At 37.9% G+C, this 15,542-nt stretch overlaps 1 protein-coding gene, 1 long non-coding RNA gene and 2 other non-coding genes across 5 annotated transcripts in view; 1 reads left to right on the forward strand and 3 right to left on the reverse strand.

Annotated features, from left to right (window-relative positions):
- Positions 1-15,542, reverse strand: part of LOC106616408 (speract receptor) — a 110,916-nt gene that overhangs the window by 21,024 nt on the left and 74,350 nt on the right. For both annotated transcript variants that reach the window (XM_036360480.2, XM_036360479.2), the window contains 4 exons: positions 13,195-14,356; positions 12,108-12,346; positions 11,923-12,045; positions 11,660-11,846 (listed from right to left, as the gene is read on the reverse strand). In XM_036360480.2, coding sequence (XP_036216373.2) covers positions 11,660-11,846; positions 11,923-12,045; positions 12,108-12,346; positions 13,195-13,432 — 787 coding nt within the window. In that variant the 5' untranslated portion in view covers positions 13,433-14,356. The remainder of the gene's footprint in view (positions 1-11,659; positions 11,847-11,922; positions 12,046-12,107; positions 12,347-13,194; positions 14,357-15,542) is intronic.
- On the forward strand, positions 2,152-2,382 carry LOC118680597 (U2 spliceosomal RNA). The gene has a single exon (XR_004976178.2). It is a non-coding gene; the product is annotated as a U2 spliceosomal RNA (small nuclear RNA).
- Positions 2,496-3,423, reverse strand: LOC138857925 (uncharacterized). The gene is made up of 2 exons (XR_011397139.1): positions 3,192-3,423; positions 2,496-3,137 (listed from the first exon to the last, which is right to left on the reverse strand). It is a non-coding gene; the product is annotated as an uncharacterized lncRNA (long non-coding RNA).
- LOC118680596 (U2 spliceosomal RNA) lies at positions 9,853-10,086 on the reverse strand. Its single transcript, XR_011397219.1, has one exon. It is a non-coding gene; the product is annotated as a U2 spliceosomal RNA (small nuclear RNA).

Here is a 15,542-nt window from a genome sequence, read left to right on the forward strand (position 1 = left end):
TCAAACATACTATGAACCGTATGAAAAGTATAAGGCATAAACAAAAACTGAGTCAATAAAGGGGATGAATCACGATATTTTAAACGTTTCTCTCCGTAGCTCAGGTAGATAGCAACTTTTCCATTATGTTAAGGGCATTTAAGCATTGTATACGCTACCTACAGACATACACTTATGTACATAGTTACGTAGTGTGAACCATGTAGGGTAGTAAAGCGCCAGTTGTATACTTCAAACTTCATGTCACATAAAAAACGTTGCCAGAACTTATCACTTGATATTTTGATTCCGATAAAATAAAAAGAATGATACCGAATTGAAAGTTCAAATTCAAATATAAATCCGGACCAGAATGAGGAGAAAGCTTCATTTGTGATGTTACCTGTTGCAAATTTTACATCTGTTATTCTTGAATGACACATTAATTTATACATACATACTTATGTAGGTACTTATAGAACTGAGCAGCAACACTAGTTTGCCACTAACATCTTGTATACAGGATAGAAATTGTTTATTTTTAACTTAATTTCTGAGCTATCAAATCAGTTAAGAACTCGTTTTAAAATTTTGCGGAGGGAGATATCGTTAGTTCATGGGATCTTGGATTATAGATGTTAAAAAAAAAACGGTATTTGTATTGAACTAGTTCGCTTTATTGCATGATTTGTTTTCAAAACCCTAGATTTGAATAACCCCTTAAGACAATGGCTGTCTGTCGCATTTTATTTCTCCTACTTGGTGTTGTACACGTAACTTTATTCGTGCAAACTACAGTTCTATTCGATTATTAAAAGTTTGCTCTTGCCAAACTGAGTAAATCAAAGAGAAAGAGAATATGATTGGGTTTTCGTTTAGATTTATGATTAGTATATTACCTAATTATTGAAAAGACTAGAACATATGTTCTACAAAGATGATAAGCGGCTAAAAAAAAGTTGTTATCAGCGGTTGTTGTTGATTTTTGTAAGTTATAATGATCTTAGCAGAGAATTAGTAAAACTTTATACATAGACATAACGCGAGGTGACTTTTCTTATTTCACTTTATTCTGCTTTACTGCCGTCCTTAAATAAAAGCGGGAACGGCAAATTGCTGTAAAAAAATTCCTCATGCCCATCGATTTTGTATGGCGCATACATAAAAAATTTGATTTTGACAGCGCGTTAAGAAGTAAAGTTGGCTGCAGAAAACGAAGAAATTGTAACTTTTTTCAAAAATTTTTGACTAGCGTTGTTTAATGCTTGTGCAAATTGATGTAAGTATTATTAATAAATTAATTCGTTTTACTTTTGATTTTGTTAGAATTTAAGTAAGAATTTGAGGTTACTTATGTCCGATTCAGAATTTTTGTTTCGCTTTGCTTCAGACATTTACTTGACAGAAAAGTTAATGTATGCTTTTGTATAGGCGAGGCAAAGCAAAGTGAAACAAAATGTTGGGCAACTCTTATCTTTTTACACTTTGCCAAATAACAGTCGCCATTTTTATTAAAGAGAAGTACGGAGCGTTCATTCTGGAAAACCCTTTGCTTTCTTCGCTTCGCTTTTAAAGTATGAAACCTGGGATTCTAATTATAATAATGAACCTGTAAAGGTTGAAAAAAATAACGCTAAACATTTCCGAACGACACCTTTATATTATCTGGCATTATCGCTATAAGTTAATCTCTAGCAGTTCTAGCGCGCTACTAAGAATATACTATACATATAAATTATTTAGATACCTAATACACAGCTATGTATGTACTTACATACTAATTTATGCAGTCTACAGCAGACTGCGATAACCACGACGGCAAACGAACGAAGCGAATACCGAATAGAATTGAAAATAAAGTGAATACGTACTATGCATATATGTTATATGCGGCAGCCGTAAAAGTAGCAAATGTGCCGTTGATATCAGGTAGATGACAAATTGCTCGCTGTGTTTAAAAATAGCTTCGCGCCAAGTTTGGTTTGTAATGTTTTTCATTCGTGTTGAAATTGGTGTTTGATATTCGCTTTCAATTCTCACTCTCTTAATTTATACTTGAACTAAAATACTTTCCCATATGCTACGAAAATTTATCGCTTCTCGGCCTCAAGGCTAAGATCAAAGTGTATCAATCTCCCAATAGCGAGGAGAAGTCGACCCTACAAAATAGGCATTGCTTTAGCAAAGTGTTTGTTGTGACTCCGTTCTAGGAGTAGTATGTTAAAATAAAAAATATATATGTTATCTGTTCTTATCAGCTTAACATCTGATAGATCCTCCATCGGAGGACAACAAATGTTAAACTGATTTTTGGAAATGGACGGAGTGTTTTAGGGGCTTGCTCCACCTCCATCACGGGTTGGCCCGGTATTGCAGTACCACCGGGAATTCGGCCCAAATAATTAAATACATTTTAAGCACATTTGCAACAGAAGGAAAATTAATTTGTAATCTAGAGATGCGAGACGTACATATGTAGTTTTAAGACAATCAGAAATCATAACATAGTAAGCCCGATCAGAAAAACACAGGAAACTGATTTGGAGTCGGTTGCTGGAATTATTTAAAATGCTGGTAAATTTAGTCCGATCCGGACCAAATCGTCAACGCTAAGATGATGGCTGATCTCGAGTTTGGAAGAAACCAAATATTACGCTTGATGGGAAGAATAAACAGTCGAACATGGGGGCGGTAGCATAATGGTTTGTGGTTTTTATAGAGGATACTATGGGCCGTTACATTTATATATAATAATTATTAATTTTAAAAATAATAATTAATATTTATTAAGATTAAATATTGTTATACATGTATCTATTAAACATATGGAAAAACTATGTAAATCCATTTTTGTGATTTTGTGATATATTAAAACAATTGATTTTTGAACTTTTAATACTTAAAGAGTGAAAAAATGTACCAACTCTCAATTGAAAATGTTTTTTTGTTTTGTCATTTCCAATTGACATTGTGTGGTCGTCTAACAAATGTTCTTTTTGAGTGTTCTTGACTTGATAGTTTGTGTCTGAGTGAAGTGGATGTGTTTCTAAGAGCTCTTGGAATATTTACTATATACTCCTAGTTTTTAGTAGTGACAGCAATATAGTTTGTACGTAGAGACTTACCGGGAGACTGGACCATTTAAGAGGATACTAAACCTAAAGATATAGATAAGTACAAATCTGATTTAAATAAAATTCATTTGCACTTACCTGCCCCTTTTTCGCGGTAAATTTGTTAAAATATAAAATAAGTTATAATTTCCCCAAGTAACAGCGTATTAAAAAGTGCACTCAATTGTAATCTGCCGTTTTGTTTTTATATATCAGCTGTTTCTGCGCTTTCGTTTCTCCTTCTTTGCTTCTCCTTTTCGTTTTGCTTTTAGTTACGGCATTGCCAATCAACAAAAAAGACAAGTAAGGTTTTTTAGGACGAAGGACTGAACATACCCACTGACAGGTGTTCCCAATTATTCTCTAGCAGAGGTATGGCCTCTGAAAATAGAGTGGGATGTACACCAGAGAATCCTTTTCGGAGGAATTCTAAAATTTTGAGAACACCTCCAAAAGGGAAAAATGAGGAATCCACCGCTGCTAGACCAACAAAAATTTGTGAAAATGCCGCCCAAACGATCGAAAGCGGCAAAATTGAGCAAGAGCAGAATAGTGAAACTGCCAATATTTTAAGCAAATTGGGCATAAAAATAAAGGAACTTGAAAGTATGATGTCTGGTCAGAGACACATAAATCAAGCTATGCGCGACCTTGTAAGCAGCATAACATGCCTCTATGACGAAGCTGAAAAACAAGAGAATCGAGAGAAAAGAGTTATGGTAGAGAAAGCGTCGCAAGTATCTTCTATTCATAAAGATAGAAACACCCCAAAAAGACTTCGGGAGGTATCAGGCTATTTACCACCAACAAAAAAGCCTAAAAACGGAGATGATAAAGCGCAGGCTTTATATAGTGAGGTTACAAAAGTAATGCAGAAAGACAGCTCAGGAGATAAGCCCGCAGGCGAGAAATGGGTGGACGTGGTAAAAAAGAGGAAGCCGATCGACAGAATCAGATCGAAACCAGACGCTATTATTCTAAAAAAGAAAGAAGGAGCGTCGTATGCGGATATTATAAGGAAAATTAAATGTGATAGCGGCCTTGAGGAATTGGGCTCTAACGTAAGGTACATTAGAAAAACCCTCAAAGGAGATCTGCTAATAGAATTAAAAAACCAAGCAGACAAGAGAGCCGACATGTTTGAGAGTGCCCTAGAAGGAGTAATTGGTGAGATGGCGGTAATACAGCCAAAAACACATAATGTTACCATTATGTGCAAAGACCTAGACGAGATAACCACACCCGAAGAAATATGCGACGCATTAAAAAAGGAGTGTGGGATTCAAAATCTAGCGAAAGAGAATGTCAAAAGTATGCGAAAACCCCGAAGCGGCACACAAATAGCCCTTATATGCCTGCGTGCCGAAGATGCCAAGACCGTACTTAAGCAAGGAAAAGTAAAGATCGGGTGGTCTATTTGTCGCCTCCGTGAATACTCATCTATCACTCGCTGCTTTAGGTGTTTCGAAGTGGGGCATATAGCCCATAAATGTCGCAACCCCATTGACAGGTCTTCCCTCTGTACACGCTGCGGAACCTCAGGACACGTCGCAAAAGTATGCACTAATGCCCCAAGCTGTATGCTTTGTAAAGAGAAACACTCTGTCTTGAGCACGGCCTGTCCGAAGTATCTAGAGATGAAAAACATAAAGGAAAAATGAAGGTATTACAATTAAATCTTAACCATTGTGCTGCAGCACAAGACCTGCTAAAACAGTCGGTGCTAGAACATAACATAGATGTCGCTCTGCTAAGCGAGCAATATACTCAGCGTTCGGAAAGCACTTGGATTAAAGATATAAGTGGCAAGGCAGCAATATGGTCATGCAAAGGACAAGCTTTCACATCGTGCTCCAAACGAGCCCAAAACGGCTTCACATGGGCGAATATACAGGGAATATATGTTGTAAGCTGCTATGCTCGTCCAAGCGCGTCAGTAAATGAATTCGAAGACTTTCTCCTTGAGCTGTCTCTAGAGACGAGAAGCAAATCTCCGATAATAATAGCGGGAGATTTTAATGCATGGTCTACTTCTTGGGGTAGCAGACGCACGAATCATCGTGGACGTCTTATACTAGAATTCTTGAGCCAAACGAACCTTACAATAATAAACAGTGGCACGCAAAATACCTATCAAAAGGGCAATAAAGGTTCCGTAATAGACCTAATGTTTGCTAACGACGCGCTTAGCAGGCACATTAAGTGGGTGGTGTCAGACATTTACACAAATAGTGACCACATGGCCATAATTGCTGAAGTTTTGTTCCCAAGAGAAAGGGAACCCCTCAGTAGAAACACCTCTCGAAAACGAGGTTGGCGACAAAAGGAGTTCGATCCTGACGTTTTCGAAAGCGTCTGGAGGGCAGCAAAGGCACCAGGCGACGACGCCGCCCACTTGGTATCCGCTGTGCAAAAGGAACTAGTTGCAGCATGCGACGCAACTATGCGCAGGACGAGATACAACAACAAGCGAAAACCAGTATACTGGTGGAACGAAGAAATCGCCACGCTGAGGAAGCTCTGTCACTCAGCTAGACGTCGCTTACAGCGCAACCAGGGAGGCGAGAATGAAAATCGCCTCAGAGAGGCATTTAAACACAAAAAAAAACTCCTGAAGTCAGCAATCATGCGTAGCAAAAAAGGCTGTTTCGAAAAGCTCTGTGAAGAAGCAAACATAGACCCCTGGGGAACCGCGTACAAAGTATGTATGTCAAAATTTAAAAATATGTCGCAGCAACCTAAGAACGCATCATTTATGAGGAAAATCGTCGACGCATTATTTCCAACACACGAGACCACTTCCTATACTATGCGAAACGAGGTTACAGAGCCCCCTCTATTAGTCACAGAAGAAGAAATATTGGCTATCGCGAAAAAAATTAAAAACTCCAAAGCGCCTGGAATAGACGGTATACCAAATAGAGCCCTAAAAGAAGCCATGACTCTGAGACCCAGTTTGTTCGCTAAAATGTACAATGCGTGTATATTGGAAGGCGTGTTTCCCGACCCGTGGAAGGTGCAGCATTTGGTTCTACTTCCAAAACCTAAAAAGCCACCGGACGAACCTTCATCTTATCGACCATTGTGCATGCTCGACACGATTGGTAAAGTGTACGAAAGCATTGTAAGAAACCGCTTGGAGTTAGCAATCCAAAAAGCCGGCGGATTATCAGAAAGACAATACGGCTTTATAAAAAAGAGGTCCGCTATTGACGCACTAAGAGAGGTCGTTGATACTGCGAAATGTGCAGTAAGTGGCAAAAGATGGAAAGGTGGCACAAAAAAGTATTGCGCGCTAGTTACACTGGACGTGAAGAATGCGTTCAACTCCGCAAAGTGGGCTAATATAATCAAAGCTCTATACGAAATACGCGCTCCCCAATATCTTGTAAATATTATAATGAGCTATCTTAAAAATCGCATATTGTTATTCGACTCTGACGAGGGCACCCAGAGCTACGCTATCTCGAGTAGAGTACCGCAAGGCTCGGTCTTAGGTCCTCTACTATGGAACTTGATGTACGACGGGGTACTAAGAATACATCAACCAAAAAGCGTGAAAACAATAGCGTATGCGGATGATCTCATAGTGGTAGCAGTGGCTAAACACCTAGATGACCTCAGGCTCAAATGCAACGATTGCATAAACGGTCTGCGCCAATGGTTTGCTACCATAAGCTTAGAGCTGGCTGAGCAGAAAACGGAAGTCTTGCTCATAAGCACAAGGAAGGTGGAAGAAAGGTTATCACTCACCATAGGGGGGTGCGAGATTACTTCACAGCCGCAGCTGAAGTATCTGGGAGTAATACTAGACTCCAAATTAAAATTTAAAGAACACCTGGTGTATACTTCCGGCAAAGCAAACAAAATGTATAATGCGCTATCTAGAATGATGGCCAATAGAGGCTGCGTGCGCTCCAGCCGGCGGTTTTTAATATCAAAAGCAATGAGTTCAGTAATATTGTATGCAGCACCAATATGGATACAAGCGCTAGACATAAAATCATATGCTAGACAAATAAGCGCAGTACATAGGCTTTCTGCAATCCGAGTAATAAGTGCTTTCCGAACGATATCAAGTGATGCTGCTGAAGTACTAGCCAGCATGCCGCCTATTGACATCCAGGGGGACGAATTCGCGCGACTGTACCAGCTGTCAGCGTTGTCTTCAGGAGTAAAAAAAAGAGGAGAGAACCAAGAGCCTAACAATGTGGCAGCAACGGTGGCAAACCTCATCTAAAGGACGATGGACTCATAGACTGATTCCGGACATTCATTCGTGGATAGACAGACGACATGGGGACCTGAATTTCCACCTTACCCAAATACTGAGTGGGCACGGATGCTTTAGAAAGTATCTATTCCAAATAAATCATGATGTTAGCCCGTATTGTCCGACGTGTACAGAGTGCATAGAAGACTCTGAACACGTATTTTTTCAGTGCCCCCGCTTTTTAAATATTAGGGAAAAGTTAAAATCTACTCTCGGCGGTAGTGTAACGGTGGAAACTCTGACAACACATATGTGTCAGTGTTCTGAAAAATGGAAAGCTGTCAGCGAAGCGGCAGCTCTAATTATGACAAAACTGAGATACGTGCAACAGATTAGGAGTCAGTCAGTCCGTGCCGTAGAGGAGACTTAAATGTCCTTTTCTCTCCCATGAAGTAATACTTAATCCGGTGGTTCCGTGGGAGAGATATAAGATGGGAGTAGGTTAGGTTTAGCGGATTAAAGTTCCGCACTTCGGCTTTTGATGCTTCCCCCTACTATAAAAAAAAAAAAAAAAAGTGTTCTTCCTTGTTTTTTTTGCTTACCAAACAAAGGCTTAGCGAAGCGAATACAGCTGTTACACATATGCCTTTTTCTTGTTTTTGATCACGGTGTAGCGGTCCTCATTTTTATACTCTTGCAACAGAGTATAATAGTTTTGTTCACCAAATGGTTGTTTGTATCACCTAAAACTAATCGAGTTAGATATATACATACATATATGTACATATATATGACCGGGTGACTGTCTGTGCAAGCTGTAACTGGAGCAAAATTGAGGTATTTTGATGAACCTTGGTACTCATGTTTCTTGGCGCCAGCAGAAAGTTGATATTGTATATAAGCGTAATTGAACCAGAGAACTTAAATGAACTTGTTTTAAGTTCTCTGATTGAACAACTGCCACTCCAACAAAATGCCATCGATCGAAAACAAATAAATTTGCCATAACTAAGCCGCAAATTAAGATACAAAATTGTAATTTGGTACAACTGATCACAATTACGAGAGGCACCTATGGTTAGAAAATTTGTTTAAAGTGAACGTGGCCCCCTAATACGCTTAATTTATATATCTTTTCAACCATTCAGTCCTTATATCACTTAAATTTGCACAGGACAAATCAGTTTGATACCTCTTTCGACAGCGTGAAAATAGGTATATAACGGTTCTGTTAAAAACTACTAAAAATTCAATAAATCAATAACTAAAAATAAAATCCAGAATTACATAAGAGGGCTTTAAAGAAACAGTTGTCGGAATTGGGCGATGACCGTCAGCGCCCACACTTAGGTGAGAATTCATACATCAGGACCTGCTCTACCGATTTCAATTAAATTCTATATATAATATAACTTTGACATGCATACATTACAATGTGAAAATTTAATTTCTTTACTTTGAAATTCTATCTGATTCTTTCACTTTCCAGTATAAAAATCAAGAATCAATAAATGTATCCAGATAAAACTTTGCACTAATAGAGCCCTCAAAATTGTCGAAATCAGACTATAACTTTTCAAGAACACAGACGCCAAATACGTGGACCCTAGTGCGTATGGCTGACTTTTTGGCGTAAATATGGGTCAATCTGTTTTCCTGATAATAGTATGTCTATATGTCAAAAATGGGTTGAATCCGGTGAATATTTCCCTTCGAACTTCCGACTGACTTTATACCCCATATATCGGCCTATGTGTGAGTTATTTTAATTAAATTGAGTGAGCGCGTTTTTCTTGTATGCATCTTTGTGCCTAAAACGGATAAAATCGGGTGAAAACTTGCCCTAGCTCTCATATAACTAATATTAGGATTTTCAAACATCCGGCTGACTTTACAGACATGCCAGAAGAAGTAGAGGAAATCAGAAGAGGGACAGTACACTTCTCTTTGAGGGAAGACTGGTGTAGGTGTCTACTGTCAGATATCATTTATTAATACCAGTTTCAGGTTTCCTTATTATTGTAACGTTTTTCAAGCCATTAATACCATTAAAATAGCAGTCTTCTACTTCGGAGCGCAGTCCTTCCAGGAAATGACTATCCTTTCTGATAGTTGAGTGAAAATACTAGGACTCACAGGCTTTTCGGGGTCGGCAAGGTTAGATTTTCGTTAATTGAGGGAATTCTAATGCCCAATTCACATACAACTTTGGCTTCGCTTTATTTCAGACATTTGTTTTGAAATTGAGTATGTTCACAATTAAAAGTTTTCGACGCGAAGCCAAGCAGAGATCAAGGCTAAAACTCCTCGGAATGCACACTTTCAGACAACCAGTTAAGCTGACAGCTTAGTGCCTATACGGCTTTACAAAGGACTGATCATAACAGTAAAAGCGCGATCCAGTATCGGGAACAGCCATCAGCCTGGGCATAATGTGCACAGCACTCCCTAAAAATGTTTCCATAATCAACTGTGGTTCCTGGATGTTAACAGAATAACGCTTAGCATCAGTTTTATTTATTCATATTAATATTTGTAATGTATTCAGTAATTTGGGCCGAATTCCCGGTGGTACTGCAATACCGACCGGGCCAACCCATGATGGAGGTGAAAAAAGCTCCTAAAACACTCCGTCGATTTCCAAAAATCAGTTTAACATTTGTTGTCCTCCGATGGAGAATCTATCAGATGTTAAGCTGATAAGAACAGATACAAATTTATGTATATTTTCATGCATTACTCGTAAAACGGAGTCAAAACACGGTGCTTTGCTAAAGCAATGCTTATTTTATAAAGTCGACCTCAATTCGCTACTAGGAACGATACATCACATAAATTTATTACTCGTCCTCAGGCGGGTACATCCGGATCCCCGACATATGCTTCGCATATACCTCCTGCTCAAATATAAACGAGACTGGCTCAATAAAACAAAAACGGTTAATTATTCTTCAACATTTATTTTATCCCCTTCAAAATAGTCACCATTAGAGGCGATACACATATGCCACCTTTTTTTCCAATCTTCCTAACACTTCTGGTAGGCCGCTTTAGGTATGGCTTTCAGTTCCTTCTTCGAATTCTCTTTTATGACTTCAATCGACTGAAAATGCTTTCCACGAAGCGGCAATTTGAGTTTAGGGAAAAGAAAAAAGTCACACGGTGCCATGTCGGGTGAATACGGTGCTTGCGGAACAATATTTACGTTGTTTTTGGTCAAATAATCGCGTACAAGACGAGACGTATGAGCTGGATTTTGGAACAAGTCGAGCAGACACACGTCTCATGCCCAAAACATCGTGAATAATGCTATGAGCGGATCCATTTGATATGTTGAGCTCACTAGCTATGCCTTCTGCAACATTTTCATTGCGTCCGTCGCACTTATTCCATTGGAATAACAAAATTTCAAACAAACACTTTTTGCTCAACGTTAATTTCCATAGTAAAATTCGAAAAACACACTCGAGGTTGACTTGTTTATAGTGCCGTAAAAAAAAACTATGGGAGAGATCGCGCTCAAATTTGACATGTAATCATATAACAGTCCTGCCAACCTAAGCAAAAAAAAGTATGGCCATATGTCATGTCCTTGTCGAGTTATGGATAAAGTCTCGTTTATATTTGAGCAGGAGGTTGACCAGCGAATAACATCGCTGATCATTAAATCCGCATCATCCCGGAATACCAGGAGCGGATGCGGAGATGGTTAAGCACCGCCTCATTCTGGCCATCCCATCCTCCAAGCGATCCCACCACGAAGGCGCCCAATCGTACGTTGTATCCCTTGCCAGTGAGAGCGTCCACAAGGAGCTGATATTTTGTTATTTTCTCTCTCCTGACAGTTTCGAGAGCTCTTGAGTGGAATACATACGTCGATAATAGTTACTCGGCGGACTGTCTTCATCCCTAATGACGATGTCCGGTCTTAGGGCAGCTGCCGCGCCTTCAGCTTCTGGGATCACTTGGTTGACGGATATGGTTCCGGGATTACGGGCAGCAACTTTCACCAGCCTGCTACAACTTTGATCTTAGCCATAAGGCCGAGAAGCGATAACTATACCACGCCAAAATTTAACTATTTCTGCAAAAATGCAAATAAAACGTTTGAGAATTTATGCAGCAGGATAACGACAAAAGAGGATTAAGAAAAGGACAGGTAATACATACGCGTATACATATGAATATGTAGAATATGTCTTGCAAAAAGGTGGTGGATTTTTCAGGCAGAAAGCAATGCGTAGGTCACATTAGCTAATTTTGTCTTTGTATTTTGAAGTTAAAATGTAGGCTCCCGTTTCCTTTCATTGAAAAACAATTTATAATACACATTACAAAAAAAAATTTTACTTACTGCGCGTATTTTTGTAGGTCCGCTCAACCAAGTCATCGAAAGGATTCGCCATGAAACCGTGATGGTATATTGTATTCCATGTTTCCACGTCGCGTATATTGACACCTGCGTTGTGTAAAATATTTTGTATGGTCTCTGCGACCGGGTGGTAAGGACTGTGTGGACCGTCCAGGTACAGAAAGGAGACCTGCCGTTTAAAAATTAGAGTTGAAGAAGAAAGTAATTTAATGGAAACATCAAAATGTTTGATAAAATCCACTCACCTGCGTCCAGTTAAAAGCTAATAGCAGCGAGACCACGGATTTGGAGATTTGCGTATCGGGTGGACGTGTGCGTGCAAAGGTCGGAAAGTCCTGTTTGTTGGAAGTGTCGCGATGTATGCAGTACTGAAATAATAAAATTATTAAATTTTCAAAAATATTACATTTAGTAAGTTGTCCGAGCTTACGTAAGAAATCATTGGCAAATTAAAAGCGGCTGCCATGCGTCCCTCATGTACACACGTCTCTTGCGGTCCAATATAGCCAGCTACTTGTCGTGTCCACAACGAGGCTGTTTGTCGTATGCTCGCCACTTCATCACCATATGTTTCCGCCACAATGAATTCCAGTGAATGACCGAGCTCTTTTAGTTTGCCAGCATTCACCTGTGAGACGGCGAGCGTGATGGCGCCTGAGATGGTAATGCCTGATAAGTGTAAATTAGATATTTGAGTCATCGACAGGAATAATCGTATTCTTATACATATGTATGTATTTACAGTCCTGAAAACTGTTTAAAGATGTACAGATATTGTGTCTTTCTGATTAACATTGGGCGATGGAGCTCTGATTTCTAGAAACTGTTTTAATAGTTGAGACTCAATCATAAGTTTTCAAGACGTTAGACTAGTTCATCATACATAGATTAGTAATAAAAATTATATCACCCCATCATATAATAGAATTAGAGTTCGAATCTTATCATACTTTTCAGAACCACGTTTTAAAATTAGAAAAAAAAGGCTCTTTGCAACAGTCTAAATGCGATGTTATTAACAAAATAAGTCAATAAACTCCAATATTTGGGACCAATGGACCAATTTGGACGATAACGAGTTTTAATGCCTTTCTGGTAATGGGAACCAGATATAACGATTTATAGCCATCGTATATTGATGGTTATATAAATATGATCATAGGGAGAAAGTTTCAACAGTTCAACGCTAAAATCTTGCGGTATATGATTCTGCGCAAATCAGATGGACCCCACTAAGGTCTGTGATATCAACACGGCGTTAATATACCTCAGCTCCGGACGCATCCCAAATTAATCGACGGCAGATCAAAAAATTGTTGATGAAGTGCATATCAGTAGACTAAAATAAAGCGCGAAAAAAGTGTTTTTGGTTTAGTAGACTTGTTTAAAGCTTCTTTAAAAAATGATAAATGAAAAACGAAGGTATTCAGTCTACTTAGTAGATTTTAAATGGCTTAAGATTTTAAATGGCTTAACCAAATTCTCCATAGTTTAATTACAAATATTCTTCCACTCACCTGGTCGCTGATAATCCAAATTACCGGGACTTCGTTGTGAGCCGGTTAAATAACCCAAAGTAAATACTTCCGCTGCTGCTTTGCCGATACAGTTATGTTTGATATTTGTATTTGTTGGCAATAGCAAGATGCTTAAATTAAAATCACCAATTAATAATAAAAGGATAACTACAAATAATGATCGCGATAACGATAACGATAGTAAAAGCGTCGTTGACGTGCAGGGGAATGTCTTCATTACGTGACAACAACAATTGTGCGCCAAAATTGCTACGTTGACAGTATTTTATAAAAGTATGTATATAGTTTATTTATTTAAGTGTGGTGTGTATATATTTAGGTGTGGTGAATTTGCGTAAAATGCTACCACCTAAATTTTAAGCCTTAAATAAATTTCTCTTTAAGTGTTTTTGTAAATTTAAGTAAATTTGGCATGAAGTATACGATTTGTTGGCAGTGTTTGTTGCTTGCTGAGCAGTAAAGAAACTTACGCTGCAACAAATTCAGCATTGCGATATATATTTTCTAAAGTATTTTATTTTTTTTTATTTGTAGTTTTTTTCATTTTAAGTACTTCACTTGTTGTTGTTGTTGTTTCCACCACTTTGCTTTGCTACTTGTTATCATTTTTCTTTAACTTTCTGTTTTCTACTTTATTTTAATAATATTTGTCCAGCCTCCTCCCTCCATTCGGTCGCGTCTGGTAAGTATTAAATGTCCTTTTTTGCCTTGTGCGCTTTCTAGAGACATTTTGCTTATTCACTTTAGTAATATTTTATTAATTTCACGCTATTCGTAACGGTCATTTAGCTTCGCTGCGACGCTGGGGTAAATGCATATGTGACTTTCTTGATTAAGTAATTTGCTTTGTGGCTCTTGACTCTTGATTTTAGTCTCTAATATTACTACTTAATGCCCACTTACTGCTTCTCTCCAAAGATATTTGAATATTTCCACAGTAATATGTTTGTAGGTGTGTATGTAATAACAGAATTTCCATTTGCACGCCCCACTTGTATCTTTACTACATCATTTATTTGGCTTTCATTTGTTTTGGTTTCGGGGTCTGCTCATTCCACTTTTAGGACGTCGAATGTCTTACTGGCGCTTGTCTACGATGAGAGAAATGTATTTATATACTCGTAAACCGCCAACAGTTTAGCTAAAAATAAAGAATATTAAACTTAGTTGGGCATTACGAGCATACAGTAGCTTTAAGGGGTTATAAAAAAAAAATATATATTTATCTGTATACTTATATAGTAATAAATATAAATATTTTATATTCTGAAAGATATATCATCACGAATACCAAATTTATTCTACCCCTCTTCATCTTTAAATCGCTATGTGTTTACCAAACGAGCTGTCATGAAACATCTATTTTATAGGGGAAAACTTTCCTGGCAATATTAAATGATTTTACTTTTTTTCATCTCAATATTTTATTTATCTCAACTTTATGATCCTATAGGTTAGGTTTGTTTTCATGCTTTTTTCATTGAGTAGATCAATATAGAAGATACGCTTTCCATATCATCTGGCCAATTAAGAACTCTGAAATGGTAAAAATACAGATGTTTTTCAATTTAATGGCAATATATTTTAACTTCTTTCTCTGGTCGGAGTGACCGACAACAGGAATATACCTACATACATGAGACGAGAGATTTATTTCTAGTAAGTTGAAGTCGAATTATTTATTTATGGAGGCTGACAAGATGTCGAATCATTGGTCTAACTTTATGAAAAAAATTTTACTGATTCCGGTATCTTACTGATAGGTTACCGGTTTCGACAAAATTACACGCCCTGTCGCTATGCGTATCAAACGAAATCAAATTCATCGTTATACCACCCGAGATGATCAAAAATATAATACAAAAAAAAGCTTAAATATTAATGAAACATGAGAAAGGCCTCACGTAGACCCAAGATATTGACTTTCTTCTTATATTTTAGTGTATCTATATCAATATTTGTCTAAATGTAGTTACAGAAAGCTATAAGCCAAAAAATATGAGCTCAAGTACACTTGGCGCTGCCTTTCTCCATTTCCTTTCGAAACTTCTAGTTCTATCTGATCCGCTATTAAATGCAGACCCATTTATGTTGACCAAATGATTATTAATTTATGCTTTGAAAAGGTATCAACAGAACTGTAGATACGGTGATTTTTATTTAGGTGAGAATGGAATAATGGATTTATATATCGAAACTTAGCTAGGGAAAGGTTCTCCGACGGTGGGTTTTAATTTACATTGTGATCCAACGAGTTTATCATAGTAAGTGACATTCAACATCGGTGGTTAACTATGCTATAAATATGTGTGTATTACTGAAGATCT

The sequence above is a fragment of the Bactrocera oleae genome, chromosome 6 (assembly GCF_042242935.1).
Source record: "Bactrocera oleae isolate idBacOlea1 chromosome 6, idBacOlea1, whole genome shotgun sequence".
NCBI lineage: Eukaryota > Metazoa > Arthropoda > Insecta > Diptera > Tephritidae > Bactrocera > Bactrocera oleae.